The 16,462-nt window shown below is 36.1% G+C and overlaps 1 protein-coding gene across 1 annotated transcript in view; it reads left to right on the top strand.

Annotated features, from left to right (window-relative positions):
• The window catches only part of bmpr2a (bone morphogenetic protein receptor, type II a (serine/threonine kinase)), a 50,749-nt gene that overhangs the window by 18,315 nt on the left and 15,972 nt on the right, over positions 1–16,462 (top strand). Inside the window, exons 2-7 of the mRNA XM_056459643.1 lie at positions 4,762–4,944; positions 5,032–5,208; positions 7,404–7,511; positions 7,603–7,694; positions 10,827–11,054; positions 11,789–11,903. Coding sequence (XP_056315618.1) covers positions 4,762–4,944; positions 5,032–5,208; positions 7,404–7,511; positions 7,603–7,694; positions 10,827–11,054; positions 11,789–11,903 — 903 coding nt within the window. The remainder of the gene's footprint in view (positions 1–4,761; positions 4,945–5,031; positions 5,209–7,403; positions 7,512–7,602; positions 7,695–10,826; positions 11,055–11,788; positions 11,904–16,462) is intronic.

Raw genomic sequence — 16,462 nt, 5'->3', positions numbered from 1 at the left:
AAACAGCAATTACGATATTATCACACAATCCTAGTGCACACAAATGAATAATACAAGAATAATATATTATACATTTTCTAAGTGCGTGCACATATACTCCATCAGTTAGAATAATGCAGATGAGCTAAGACATGCGTTGTGTGTTCAGCACAGTAAAGCCCCCTGGGTAACTGCTCAGTTGTGTTGCTATCAGAGCGCATTCATAACCTCCTCCACAAGCCGAGCAGAGAAACAGGCCTCTGTGGACATCATAGCTAAGCATGACCTTGGACAACATAATCTCTGAAAGTTGAGCTCCCTTCCGAGATCAGCGTTATCTGCATTCCTCACGATAACGTCTTCAATCTGCAGGCCTTAAGAAAAAACAATGATCATTCTTGCTGGAAAAAAAAACATCACCTGCATCCCAGTGTGTGCAAGACGCTTGGGGAGGTTTGGTTCTCACAAAGTCCGTCTGGCTGAGGTGTTGCTTTCTCAAAACAAATGTTGGCTACAGAAGAATAGAAGTTGTATCACTAACCTGTTTTTTTCTTCTGTATGCTCTTGAGTAGGTTGTGCTGAACTCTGGTTAACATGACGTTCAACTCCCCCCCCCCCCTCATATCTAAGAAGACAAATCTATCATGTATAACAAAGGTCTTCATAAAGTATATTTAAAAGTCCCGTTAAATTGAAATGAAAAAAAAATTAGGTGTCAGTATCAATCTGTTTAAGGATAAATACAACCTGGTGTACTCCAAAACAGTGACAAAATTCGCATTTAGAAAATATAAAACTTATATAAACATCCATTTTTACAAACATTTGCAGTTTGTCAATTGCGCCTAAATCGATCTACATTTTTTTCACGTCACCTCATACAAATCTTGACCATCAAATGCTCTCAAGTATCTCACATGCCCCGCCCCCTTCATGATGCTTTTCATTTGCCTTTTCATTTGATGCGCTTGAGCTCAATCACTCTCACTGGCAGAGCTGTGATCAAAACAGAATGCCATTGGCTGTTTTTTTTTAAGGGAAGGGCCTATTCTATATCCCACCCTCCCTTAATTTTTCAGTTCAAGAACGTCAAAGATCGGATAAAAAACGAGACCTTTAAATTTTCCCCACAAACAGGGGAGGTGCGTCCATAGAGGAAAAACAGTGAGGGCGGCAATAGTGAGGGTGGTCACTTTCGTGTTCGAACCCCCCCACACACACACACATATATCTCCGCGACCATCACAACAAGGTAGTTGAAATGGTAATTTATTAATATTAATAAAATTTTGTAATTTATAAAGTAATTTATTTGTTATGAATTAATTAATTTTTCATAAATAATTAATTCACCACCTCCTACGACAGTCAAATTGGTCGACATCGCCTAACCCTAATTAGGCTATATTAAACCATGCAACCCTAGTAAGCAATAATATATAAAGAGTTCAGATGCAAAAAGCTGTAAGTGCCATCTGAAATTTCCATCAAATATGAAAATTCTTTTCAGCCTCCTTTGTTTATGTTGAGATATTTCACTTTAAAGACCAGGAAAAGGACTTATTCTTTGCCATAAAAGTGATATTACTAAACATACACACGGGAGCCTGGTAAAAATGCTTATTTAAGAGGAAAATTTCTGATTGCATTTAAAGGTCTTTGCATCTAAACTCTTCATATATATAAAAGCTAGAAAAGTACTGGCAGCTCTTTGCAGACTTAAACTACTAAAGATTTCATTAAAGTCAGTTTACTTTTTTAACATCAGAATCACATTTAAAGGCCTCATAATGTCATTTGAAATCATAAATAAACAGTAAACACTCAAAGGAATGAATCTCAAAGTGCATCCAAAGTAAATTTATTCAGCAGGCTTGAATGTCTTCATGTTTTGTTATGATGTACAGAGCCGTTCCTTCCTATGGACATGCATTGTGAAGGGCCCACGAACCATCAGGGGTCCTGATTTGATATCAAACATGATATAATGATGAGCTTTTTTTATCCACAAGAGATTCATTCATTGCTCGTCACTGAACAACTGTAGTAAGTTTAATTAGAATCAAAATACAATTCATTGATACATGAAGAAAATACGCAGTGAAATTTTATTATTCAGTTTAATCTTTGTATATAAGGTTATTGCTTTTAATAGTCTACATTTTTAATAGTTTAATAATGCTTTTAATAGTCTAAAAACAAATTTCTATTTTATTTATTCTATCGTTTGCAATTTCCTTGATATTTAATTGTTTGTTGATATGAAATGGGTCTAAATGACGAGATTAAGGGGTTTGGGGTCATTCGGGGATTTTTATTAACACACTGTCGGGGGCTACAGTCGGCTCTAATAATGTAGCAAAGTACATGATTGCAGTATGCTTAAATAATCAGGAAATCAGAACTCTTGATCTAGATTTACTGCTGTGACATCATTTCGGATTTCCCCATCCATCCATCTGCACCTCATCTGCTGACCACAATACAGCAATTTCAAGTTGCATATGACAGTCATTTAACATGGTGACTGCTTGCTGACTATTTATTTAAATCTAGTCACAAATATAATGACGTGGGTAGTGATGATTCCCTTAGGCTTATCAGTGATCTGCGGCATTTACGTGTCACATTTTAGTATTGGTACAGCTCGGATGAAACCTCAGCAGAGGAGAACAAGTATCAGTTATTACTAGGTACTGTACACATTAGAACACCCCACCCCCCAAACCAGATGCACCATATGCCTATCTCTTTATCTTTGGTGTCTTTTAGGGCTGCACAATATACAGTTAGCGTTGATACCGCAATGTACAATAGTCACAATAGTCTGGATTATGGTTGACCAGGTTCTACAGTTCTGAACACATGAGATTTGTGGTTATATTGTGAAGTTTAATCCTAATAGAGAGGAAATTATCATTTGCATGTATTTTTAGGGTCTCGAAATGGTTACAAAAAACCCAGTTAAAGCAAGTGTGTAGCTTTAACAAATGCTAATTGTTTTTATTTATTTATGCAATGAAGACAAGTGCTGCATAATATACCGTTTAAGCATCAATATTGCAATGTGCACATTCACAATAGTCACATCGCAGGATATACAATGTTAAAGGTTATTGCTCACTGAATCCGAAATTTTCGTCTGTAATTTTTGCACATTAAAAAATAAGTTTGACCTCACGTTGTGTGAATTGTACTGACACACTGCCTCCGAAACTTTCATCCGTCATAAATAAATTCAAACCGGGTTAGATTTTTTTTCTGTTTTCGCATCAAAAAAAGTGTTTCAAGAGTTCGCACTTAGCTGATGATTGATTAGCACGGGAAGAACGTGTAAACTCCACACAGAAAAGTCGGCTGGCTTGGTAAGGACTAGAACCAGTGACGTTTTGGCTGTGAGGTAACAGTACTAACCACTGAGCCACCGTGCCACCCATCTCGGACAGGAAGGAGGAGTAGGGGTGGAAGGGGGGCTGTTATATGGAACTTAGGGTATTTATAGTGGCTTAAGAATTTTTTTTTAAATAATTCCAAGTTTAAATGTTGGAATGATCTAAATGAATAGGGCATAGGGGGGATAACTGGGAATAGAACACAACCAGTAATTATGTTTATAACTACAGCTCTAGAGGTGTAGTTGCAAACGTACAAGTTTGCGACGCATTTTTGCAAATGTTCGTTGGAACAATTGATTTGGGAAACGGCAAATCGACGAACTATGTTTATAATGACGCGACTTTAATAATCATAACTTGCGACTTTAGTTGGCTAACTATGGTTTTCAGAAACGCACCCAGATTGGTTTTTCAGCAACAGAGTGCGAGATCAAAAACTGAAGTCAAGTAGCAAGTAAAAAAAGTCAAGATGGTTCACACAAAGATTCCGACTCTAATTTCATTACATTTGTCAAATATTTGCAAACTATATGGTAGACCTGGACGATTATTCGTTTTTAAACCAAAATCTCGCAAAAGCTGCGATTATTTCATTGGTCTATCAAATATGGTAAAAAGCATATCGTTTTTGAAAGCTCTAAGTTTTTAAATAAACAGTAGGCCTAGCATGTAGCGTACTTTGTGATTATGCTTGGTCTTTCGTTTGTGCTGTTCAAATCATCGCATCAAACCTGTAGCTTGTTTTCAGTAAATCTTAAAAATTAAGTAAAAATTTTTATAAGATAAATCGCAATTCGATTTTTTTCTCCAAATCGTGTAGCCCTTCTATATGGATTATTAGATTATCAGACATATTTGCATGAGCGAATCCCTCCATGGTGAGTGACAAGTACTGTTAAAATGTTACTAAATGCTGTTTTGTTTACACTTTGCATGTGTGCATCGGAAGTTCCAATTCTCTTTTGTAGAATCAGAAAACAGACCCCCGTGGGTGCGACATGTCCTCTCTTGCAGGTGCAGAACACGCGCTCTCGGTTCAGTCGGCTGCCATCTGTTTGGTGTGTTCACAGACAGATTGTTGGTCCGAGCGGGACCAGACGCAAATCGACACGAGGCGACAACACACTTGAGTTTCATCTGTTCTAGTTGTTGGCCTCTGGCTTGGTCTGTCGCGGCCTATAGACACCCTCTATTGTATTTATCTGTGCATTTTATGCAAATGTGCTCTCCTATAAAATCATCACATTTAATACATAATAATAAATTCTATTCAGATCATCTGGTGTAACTCAACTCAACAAAACATCTCAATGTCGTTTTTTTTCCCTATATCATGGAGCTCCAGTGTCTTTGTTTCTCATTTGATCTTCCATCTCTGTGGTTTCAGCGGCACAGAGTGAGCAGAGGGAGTGTGCGTATGCAGAGCAGCCACAGGGTCTGGCCGAGCGCATCGGTGGGCGTGGGGAAGGACTTGTCTTTCATGAGAACTCTACTATTCGCTGTTATCAAGGACTTCGCTGCTTTGGACTCTGGGGCAAAAAAAATAATGGAGTAGTACTAGTAAAGCAAGGTATGCAAAAAATTCCTCAGACAAACACACACCCAAAAATAACTGCACCGTCAGCCTCACCTTTTATTTTCTCTCCATTTCATACAGGTTGCTGGACGAATGTTGGTGACCACCAAGAGTGCTATGACCGCTGTGTGGTGACCAACCCACCATCAGTGGCTCAGAATGGGACATACCGATTCTGCTGCTGCAACAAAGACATGTGCAACCTGAACTTCACAGAGGACTTTCCACCTCCTTCCCCGACCACCGCACAGCCGCTTCGTGAGTGTGTGTGTGTGTGTGTGTGTGTGTGTGTGTGGTTTATAGACACATACAGTTGCAATCAAAATCATTCAGCACCCTTGATCTGCAAGATATTTCAGTTCAGTCAAACGTTTATGCAAATGAAAGCATCAGTATACTATTATGAAAAGTATATATATATATATATATTAATGTGATTATCTGAAACTTTCATGTACAATATTACCCCCCCCCCCCCCCCATTGTTTTAACATGGGTTTCTTCTGTTCATAAGCTTTGTTTGTCTTTTTTTTAACCACAAGGTTTTTTGTCAACATTTGAAAATATTTGAGACTCTATAAATGTGGCCAGCTGTGTCTAGATGAATTTTTAGTGTTTCTCTATAGTTTTTGTGAGACCTATTTGATTTTTGGCCAAATTTGCTACTCAGCTTTAAGACAGCCTTGGAGTAAATTTATTTATGTGTAAAAGTTATAGTGTTGTTATAGTATTTCCAAAGGCAAGGTTTAACTATTTCATGCAGTAAAATACAAAAAAATGACTTACAAAATCGCATTGGGATTGAATAATCTGTTTGTTTGTCTGACATCACATGAAGCAGCTTCCGGATCCAAGCACTCTATCAACTGTATGGGAAGGCTCAACAAATGTTAATAATAAATGTTTACAAAGCAATGTAATACTTTCGAAAATCATAATTGCAATATTTATAACTATGCCTAATATCAGATGGCCAGAAAGGCATCAACTTTTTATAAATTGTTAAAATATTGATATCTGGGATGCAGCAAGTCCAGACACTGTTGACTATTTCATGATTTTATAAAAAATCACTTTAATGTGTGATTTGACTAAAAAGTATTCATAAACAAATATTTTTTTAATTCAACTGAGTAGCGGCTTGGACCTGGAAACAGTATTCCATACATCACGACTTAACAAGCGGATTATGAAAAGCATATAACTACATTTTTCTGGGATTATCTCAACATTTTCATGTGTAAAAGTATTCACCCCACCACCCGAAATGTTTTACCATGGGGTTCTTCTATTTATAAGCTTTGCCTTTTTTACCACAAGTCTTTTTTTTGTCAACGATTCATAATATTTGAGACTTACAGCTAAATAATGTTTCCAGCTGTGTCTAGATTAAATGTATGCGTTTTCTTGTAGCCATAGACTTACTAATGTAATAACACTTATGAAATCAATGTCCTCTATAGTTTTGTGAGACCTTTTTTTATTTTGGCCATATCTGCTGTCAGCTTTATAACAGCCATGGGGTACGTTTATTTATGTGTAAAAGTTATAGTCTTGTTATAAAATTTCCATAGGTAGGGTTTAACTATTTTACGCAGTTACATACAAAGGAATGACTTACCAAATCGCATTGGGGTGGAATAATTATGATATAGGTGTATTAGAAAAAATCCTAAAGCTGAAATATATTTTGCTACACAGTGACAATATCCCTTTAATAAGCCGCTAAACTTTTACAAGTGCAACTAAAATATACAGTTGAAGTCAGAATTATTAGTCCCCCTTTGAATTTTTCTTTTTTAAATATTTCCCAAATTACATTCATCAGAGCAAGGAAATTTCCACAGTATGTTTGATAATATTTTTTTTCTTCTGGAGAAAGTCTTATTTGTTTTATTTTGGCTAGAATAAAAGCAGTTTTTAATTTTTTAAAATCCATTTTAAGGTCAAAATTATTAGCCCCTTTAAGCTATTTTTTTTTCTCGATAGTCTACAGAACAAACCATAGTTATACAACTGCTTGGTTAACCTAATTAACCTAGTTAAGCCTTTAAATGTCACTTTAAGCTGTATAGAAGTGTCTTGAAAAATATCTAGTCAAATATTATTTACTGACGTCACGGCAAAGATAAAATAAATCAGTTATTAGAAATGAGTTATTAAAACTATTATGTTTAGAAATGTGTTGAACAACTCTCTCCGTTAAACAGAATTTTAAAATAAACAGGGAGGCTAATAATTCAGAGGGGCTAATAATTCTGACTTCAACTGTAATTAAAATTCTAGTTCTTCTGAAAAGACGACATTTGTTAGTTGTTTCAGTCTTAGGGGGCTAAATAAGTTTGGTTGCAACTGTACATAATGTTCGTTAAACAGAAACACACAGTACAGTAGGTACAAATGACTTCACTTTCTAGTCCATGAATTAACATTTTGTCTTTGAATCTTTCAAGAACCGCGCCGACTATACAGAGAGGAAGTCATAGTTGTCGCCTTAGCAACTGTATCCATGGTTGCTGTCCTCGTCATTCTGCTTTTTTTCGGGTACCGCATGCTAAGAGGTATGTTTCTGTAATGATGAAATTATGCCTTAAATAACAATGAAATTAATTATATTTACACTTGGATAAACTGTATATTTGTGTTTTCCAGGACGTGGTAAACACTCACTGCATACTTTGAATATTCTGGAGACGGCACTTTCACCTCCTTCGTTGGATCTGGACAACCTCGCACTGCAGGAGGTAAAAGACAGCTTTCAAATAAAATTAAGTGTAAACACCAATGGAATATGTGAGATATTTAATTTGAGGTGGCATTGGTGATTCTGTACTTCAGTATTTATTAACTAGCTCTGATTATCCACACAACAAGGTAAATTTTACTTAGATGAACCAAACTAAAGCTAAATGTTAAACCTACATTGAAATAAATAGAAAGAAAGTTAGAACGCAATGAAGATTAATTTTGTGTCTGGCATGGTCACGTTGTCGTTATAAATTAATATATCGTTAGCATTGTTTTAGCATTTTTTTAATGTTGCTAGCATCAGCATGTTTAACATTAAGTTGTTAGTATAAATTAACATGCAAGTAGCGCTTAGGACCTCAAGTGATCGTCTGTGGTAATTTGCCCGATCAAAAGCTATTATTGTGATCTCTTGTTGTGTAGATAATCAGAGCTGCGTTAGCTTGTTATAGCTTGTTAGCTAACAGTAGATGTATGATTATGCTAGCACATTGACTAAATGGGCCAACTAAACAATATGAAACATACATGCTTTCATATCCCAATGATTTAATTGTACATCAGTATATGAAGGGTCAATATAACACTCATAAATGTCATTATAATGGTGAAATGAAATGGTCAATGCTTTTTATATTAAATAAATTAGAACGTGAACATGCACAGAATTAATAGTTGTAATACTATACTTTACAATCAGGTGCTACAAACTATACCTATTACAACTTCAGTGAAACAATAGGATCATGCAGGGTCCTATAAGGCGATCCCAATTCTCTGTGGGGGACTCGATTTTTCACCACACCAGCACTCTTACTATGTTGCTAGCATGTTTTAACTCTTTTTAATAGCTATGTCTGACAGCACCTACTACTCAGTAGGCATAGATATATACACTAGATATCACATACGGACCCCGAGCTCCCAGGACAAATGTCATTCAACAGCACTTAGTCAAGACTAAAGCCAATCTGAAGATCTGAAGCTGAGCTTTAGCGCTGTGTACAGGTCTAGTAATGAACAAACAAAAAAACAAAGCACAAAGGCAGAACATTTCATAGATAAGATTTAGTTTTTTACGCTTTTGTATGTTATAAACTTTTGCACTAAACAAATGTGATAATACAGTCACTTACTGCACTGATCTTAGGGACAGTAGCTTGCATTAAAATACTAGGCTTATGCTAGTTTGGTTGAATAAAGTCAGCAAACAATGTAAAGGAAATATGACAACAATATGCTGCAGTGCTAGAAACTTGTATTATTATTTATTTATTTTTGTTTTATTATTAATTGTTAACAAAATGTACAGGCTGAAAAAACTATATAATGAAATATATCAATTCAAATACCCCCTCCCCCCTTCCCTGCGGTCTCTTGAAACTGGGGTATCCAATGAATAGAAGTTAACATAAAAACAAAAACAAAATACAGTATCAATTATACAAAGTAAGGCAGTCTTTCCGAATCCTAATCATTGCTTTGTGCAATAAACAAGGAGATTTTGTCAGCAGCTCAAGTCCAGATTTTTTATGTACTCGTTTGTACCAAGTTCACTCGAGCTGTGGATAATTCCAACATTATAATGTCCTTAAGTTGTACAAACCACTTGTACGTGTGCAAATTATGTGGAGGCAGCCAATGTTGGGCTAGTAGTTTTTTTGCAGAAGTTAAGCCAGCCAGCCAAACAGCTTTTGATTCACTGGTACAGGAGATTCCATAATTTTAGATAAGATAACACAGACCTCATTCCAAAATCATTGTACTTTTCCACATTCCCACATCATATGGAAAAAGATGCAAGTTCCTGGTCAGGACATTTATCACAGATTAAAGGAGGCATTGATACGATGTCTTTTGAGTGGGGTCAGAAAATTGTATTATTGTCGGCTAAGTGAATGAGTCATTCATGACGGGGATTCATTCACAACTGAATCGCTCCGTTAGAATGAGAAGTGAAAGCAGGAGAGGGGGTGTGTTTTAGGACAAGGATTAGATCAAATTTAACAGGGAGGGAGGATAATACATTTCCATGCACACAAACACTCGCTCTTTGTCTTCAATGCCTGTGTGATTACTTATCCACCGATGTAGAAAAGTGATCTAAAATTATAATTTTCGTAATTTAAAAAAATATTTGCCACTGGATGGCCAGTCCTCCATTGCACCTTGGTCCCACATTCATTTCAAAGGAGCGCTACCTTGTACTAAAATGGCGGCTATATTGACGCGTTCCTTCCAATGGACACCAATAGTGTAGGCAACATCTAATGTAAATATCTATGCTCAGTAGGTACTGCTTTTGAATTGAAAATTACTAGTCGGCAGTTAGAAAAGTATGTTCTATACAGTATGAATGTGAGCAGTATGAATGGAACTCGGACGTACAACATCCGCCATTTTGTCATGATCACGTGACCTACCCTTGCGTCAGTTGCATCGCTTCTCTGCCATTCATAAATTCTCTCGTGGTGCATCATGGGATAGCATAGCGTCCATCCGATGCGCACTTCAGAATCTCAGAATTAGTTGGTCATCTGGGTTTTTATTACATTTTGTTTTTAAAATTCTATGAATTCTATGAGAGACGTACTACTCTGCTCGCATACTGTTTTTAGCATACTATATAGCAGGGGTGGGCAAACTCGGTCCTGGAGGGCCGTTGTCCTGCACAGTTTAGCTCCAACACTAATCAAACACACCTGAACAAGCTAATCAGTGTCTTCAAGATCGCTAGAAATCCATAAGCAGGTGTGTTTGATTAGAGTTGGAGCTAAACTGTGCAGGACACCGGCCCTCCAGGACCGAGTTTGCCCACCCCTGCTATATAGTATGGAATTATGCAATTTCAGACACAGCCAATGTTTCCAGCATGTTGACATGTTGCTATCATGAATTAGCATGTTCTTGACATGTTTAGAATGTTGTTAGCCTGAAATACCTTGCAAGCAGCATGTTTCTAGTAGGTTTTAACATTTCGCCAGGTTACTATTGCTAGCAATCAGTCCACCGCTAGCTAGAATATTTCTAGCATTGTTAGAACAAAGCTAACAAAAATGTTTCTAGCATGTGTAATACATTTTGATCTCTTTTCACTTATTTTTTCTTCTTCTTTCTGTTCCTCACAGCTGATTGGTCGGGGCCGGTACGGTACAGTGTATCGAGGTTCGCTGGATGACCGATCTGTGGCAGTGAAAGTTTTCATTTCTGCTAACCGCCAGCAGTTCACTAATGAGCGTATGATTTATCGCCTCCTCCTGGATCATGAGAACATAGCGCGCTTCTTAGAGAGCGAGGAGCGCGTCGGCACAGAAGGTCGGACAGAGTTTCTCCTTCTGCTGGAGTTTTATCCTCATGTGAGTATCGCAAAAAACCCTAAGGAGCTCAAAGCTCTCGCCTAGAAAAGCGCTAAACCCCAGATTCTTCTTCTTTTCCTGTCAGTTATTTAGTCTGCTTGTGTTTTTTTTCCCTCTCACATTCTTTCTTCTCTGCATCAAAAGTGCAAGCGCACGCATTTATTTAGTGGTTATATTTAGAGACCTGAGGGATCTGATGTCATGTTTGATCTCGTGGCAACAGCAGCTTCACAAGTGCAATATGATATCCTCAGATATCACCTAAAACTCTCTCACTCTCTCATCCTTGTTGTTTTTTTTACTTCATTTTATTTTAGCTTATGAAACATAAACAAAAAGACTTGGAATATCCTCATTTTACCTCACTCACTCTCCGCATACTCACACCCACAAACACTTTGCTGATTTCATGGAGGAAGAGAGAGCTTATTGACTGAGCTGAGAACTTTTCAATTATTCATAACCGTGGGCTTTCAGCCTGTACTTCCTGTGGGCTCACCTCAAGCCAGGTTGCCATAGCGACAAGAGGCATCCCTGAAGGTAGTCCTGAGGTGCAGCAATAATTGTGCCACTCTCGTAACTTTGAGATACAGCGCCTCTTTTTTTTCTCTTGCTCTGCGCTTGAAGCTTGTCCTCCCTCGTTTCCCCCCTCCCCCAATGTTTTTCCAGTGCGTTCCTCCCTGTACTTTGCAGATGATTTCCTCTGACTAGAGTCCTCCCTCTGTCTTTCCCAGGGCTCACTGTGCACGTATCTGAGCGGCCGGACTGTGGACTGGTTGAGCTGCTGTCGTTTGGCTCTGTCTGTGACCAGAGGGTTGGCGTACCTGCATACAGAGATACAGAGAGGGGGTGAGAACCAGAATAACACAATAGAATCCACCAAACATGAACATTTATCTTGTCATTCTGAACCCGTGGGATTTTCTGTCCTCTGTAGAAAACGAAAGCACAATGTTTATTAACATACTAAGTAGGGCTGCAGGATTCTGGCTAAAATGAGAATCACGATTTTTTTGGCTTAAAATAAAGATCAGGATGTAAAATTAAGGTTTATATGAGTAGGGTGTTATTGTTATTTCTTAAACATATTATAAAACAACACTAATAATATTAGCCCTATGTGTAGGTCTACTCTTGGTTAAAATGCTAAATTTTGTATAGGCTTGGAATGGAGTACTTGACTACACTTTATATTTGTCCTGGTCGTTAATGCACAGTAATGATGACATGACAATACAACTATTGTGACAGTTGAAGTCAGTTCAATTATTAGCCCCCCTGAATTATTAGCCCCCTGTTTATTTCTTTCCCCAAATTCTGTTTAACAGAGAGAAGATTTTTTCAGCACATTTCTAATCATAATAGTTTTAATAACTAATTACTAATAACTGATTTATTTTATCTTTGCCATAATGACAGTAAATAATATTTTACTAGATATTTTTCAAGACACTTCTATACAGCTTAAAGTGACATTTAAAGGCTTAACTAGGTTAATTAAAAAAAAAAGTTAGGCTAATTAGGCAAGTTATTGTATAACGACGGTTTATTCTTTAGACTATCGGAAAAAAAATTGCTTAAAGGGGCTAATAATTTTGTCCTTAAAATAGCCTTTAAAAAATTTAAAACTGCTTTCATTCTAGCCGAAATAAAACAAATAAGACTTTCTCCAGATGAAAAAATATTATCAGACATACTGTGAACATTTCCTTGCTCTGTGGAAAATATTTAAAAAAGAAAAAAAATTCAAAGGGGGGCTAATAATTCTGACTTCAACTGTATGCTTGCAATCTGTCATTAAAACATTATTGGCCATTTTTAACTAAAAAAATAAAACATTTGCCATTATCAGATTCCCTCTAGCATTATATTCAGCGTAATATAATAGAGTAGCTATACTGACTCAGTAAACATTTATTTTCATGCACAACTCTTAGGCTGCATTTACACTGCAGATCTTGATGGTCAATTCCGATTTTGTGACTGTATCTGATTTTTTTTAATGACCTGCTTACATTATCTTTTAAAGGTGACGCAGAAAAAAAAGAGCGGGAGCTGACTGACAGCTGATCATAAAAAAGCCCTCTTTTCTCCATTCCTGCATTTAATGTGTTGGCAGGGTTTCATTTTTTAAAATTCTTTTTGACAAGTTGTTTTACTATAGTTTATGTCAGAAAAATTCTTATTTTGCCATCTTTTTTTTAATCTAGGCCTTTTTAAACCAGTAGGCATCTTAATCGTAATGTCCATGGCGTGGTTTATGCGCGTGATGCAGTTTTAGAATAGTTTATATTGGTTAAGTGGCAGATGTTGATCTCTCTCTTTCTCTCTCAGCTTATTTTAGTCCTTGTGTATGAGATTTAAGGTCTGTGACTCTGCTGAAGTCTGTTCCGAAATGAAAGCGTTGTCATTCAAAGTTGTAGTCATTCGCTATGGTTTTTAATGATGCACGACTTGCATTGAGGTGAAAATCCCATCTTCCTGCTTACACTGCAGACACGCGGTCACAGATCTGATTCATATTGAATATATTTCCACATATGAACAAGGCCTGAATCTGATTCGAGTAAATCGGAATTCATGGAATTTTTTTCCTGCTTGCATGAACATGAGCCATATTCGATCTGTGCCACGTGGGAGAAAAAAATCGTGATGGAGTCACTTGAACCATGCAGTGTAAATGCAGCCTTTGTGTTCACTATGAAAGAAAAAACATATCAAATGCTTGCAGTAATCATAACACTAAAATGCGATAAGATCATTTAATTGATGCACACGGTTTTGGTTTCACTTTCACTGGCGAGTGCGCTCATTTCATGGCTGCCGTCACTTGAAAGAAAAAAAAACATACATGCAAATCATAGTTAGATCTTAAAAATCATAGATCTTAAACTCTTAATCGATCGCTCTGTGCAATAAACTGAACGTTATTTACAACTTTATTACCTGTTATTCACAGCCTATGCAGGTTCTGTTCACACCTCATTCGAGGGCAAGCGCGTGTCTTCTGAGTAGTAAACAAACAGCGCGTCAACTCATGTGTCATGACATGTTTTGGGTGAATTGCACCTTATAAATACAGTATGTGACTCTTTCAACACAATTTGGAGGTGTCCATGTTGCTGAGCAACGTATGTAAAATAACGTGAAGACTTGTGTGACCACCTTTATGCTTCTCCCGAACTCGAAAATACAATTGGCTGAATCGTAGAGATGCTGGATTAAGATCGTGTGGGGCCTCGAATCCAGATTGCGATCTTTTTTCGATTAATCATGCAGCTCTAATACTAAGCACTGTTTTTACAAAATTAGAATTTCAATAATATTCAAAAGTAAAAATACAGTCAGAATAATCAGAAAGCCTTGCAATAAATGTATCAAAGTTTTCAGAAAAGTATTGACCTGTATAGCTGTTTTCAAGATTTATAATATGAAATATGATTTTATCCAGCATATTGGAATGATTTCTGAAGGATTGAGTGACATTGAAAACTGGAATAATAAATGTTGACATTTATCACATCACACATGTAAAAAAAAAAAATTATGAATGAATTTTGAATTCTTATTATTTTTTTCAGTACTACATATTTTACTGTATTTCTGATAAAAAAACTAACTAACTAACAAACCAACAAAAGCCTTTTGTTTTAAACCTTATTGAACTTTTGGACTGTGGTGTATATAAACTGAAACTTACAAGCTCCAAAACAACAAATTTAATTTGATTTTAATTCGCATATTAGAATGGTTTCTAAAGGATTGTGTGACACTTAAGTAATATGGAGTAATAAATATTAAAAATTCAACTATCCCATGAATGTATTTTGAATTCCTAATATATTTTTCAGTACTACAGATTTTACTGTATTTCTGATCAAAAACAAACGAACAAAAACATTTAATTATGATTTTAGTCAGCATATTAGAATGATTTCTGAGGATTGTGTGACATTGATTTAATATGGAGTAATACATGTTGACAATTCAGCTATTCCATCACACATGCAAAAAATATACAAATAAAAATAAGGAATGTATTTGAAATTCTTTTTTTTTCTCTACTACAGATTTTACTGTATTTCTGATAAAAAAACTAACTAACAAACCAACAAAAGCCTTTTGTTTTAAACCTTATTGAACTTTTGGAATGTGGTGTATATAAACTGAAACTTACAAGCTCCAAAACAACAAAAATGTATCAGCTATTAGTTCAAAATAATATATATTTATTTAAATAAAGTTTAGGTTTTAATGTTGCGTGTTAAATGGACCTCAGATTTACAGCGTGGATGTGATAGTGGGTGTGTGCGCTTTATTTATAGCCTCAGTCTGAGAAAGCAGGAAAGCGGGGATGGGGCGTAATTCTCAATGCTTTTTTTAGTTTTCTTTGTCTTTATTTCAATGTGAAAGGCTCTAGTGTTAATATTTAGTTTAGTGCCAGAAAATGCAGGAAATGAAAACAGAAACCGTTAGACAGTAGGAGACTCTAGGAAGAAAGAACATGATGCTGCTATATCTTCATGTTTCTAGCATGGTTAGCACATAGCTAGCATATATGAACATTATTTTAGAATGGTTAGCGCATTGGTAGCATAATTAAACATGTTTCTAGCATGGTTAGTATATAGCTAGAATAAATTTACATGTTTCTAGCATGGTTTTCACATAGCTAGCATGAATGGATATGTTTTAGCATAGTTAGCACAAAGGTAGCATAAATAAACACGTTTCTAACATGGTTTGTGCATAGCTAGTATAAATTAACATGTTTCTAACATGGTTAGTATATAGCTAGCATAATGAACATGTTTCAAGAATGGTAAGCACAATAGCTAGCATAAATGCATATGTTTCTAGCATGGTTAGTATATAGTTAGCATAAATCAACACATTTCTAGAATGTTAAGCACATAGCTAGCATAAATGAACATGTTTTTAGCATGGTTAGGGCATTGGTAGCATAAATGAACACGTTTCTAGCATGGTTAGGACATAGCTAGCCTAAATAGACATGTTTCTAGTATGGTCAATACATTTCTAGAATGGTAAGCACATAGCTAGCATAAATGAACACGTTTTAGCATGGTTAGCACAGGTAGCAAAAATATACATGTTTCTTCAATGATTAGTACATAGCTAGCATAAAGAACATGTTTTAGCAAGGTTAGCACAGGTAGCAAAAATATACATGTTTCTTACATGATTAGTACATAGCTAGCATAAATGAACATGTTTCTAGCATGGTACGCACATAGCTAGCATAAATTAACATGTTTATAACATGGTTGGCATGTAGCTAGAGTAAATGAACATGTTACTAACATGGTAAGCACATAGCTAACGTAAATAAACATGCTCCTAACATGGCTAGTTTATAGGTAGCATAAATAAACATTTTGCCACAA

The sequence above is a fragment of the Danio aesculapii genome, chromosome 6 (assembly GCF_903798145.1).
Source record: "Danio aesculapii chromosome 6, fDanAes4.1, whole genome shotgun sequence".
In the NCBI taxonomy this organism is placed as follows: Eukaryota; Metazoa; Chordata; class Actinopteri; order Cypriniformes; family Danionidae; genus Danio; species Danio aesculapii.
This window is presented reverse-complemented; position numbering and strand designations above follow the sequence as displayed.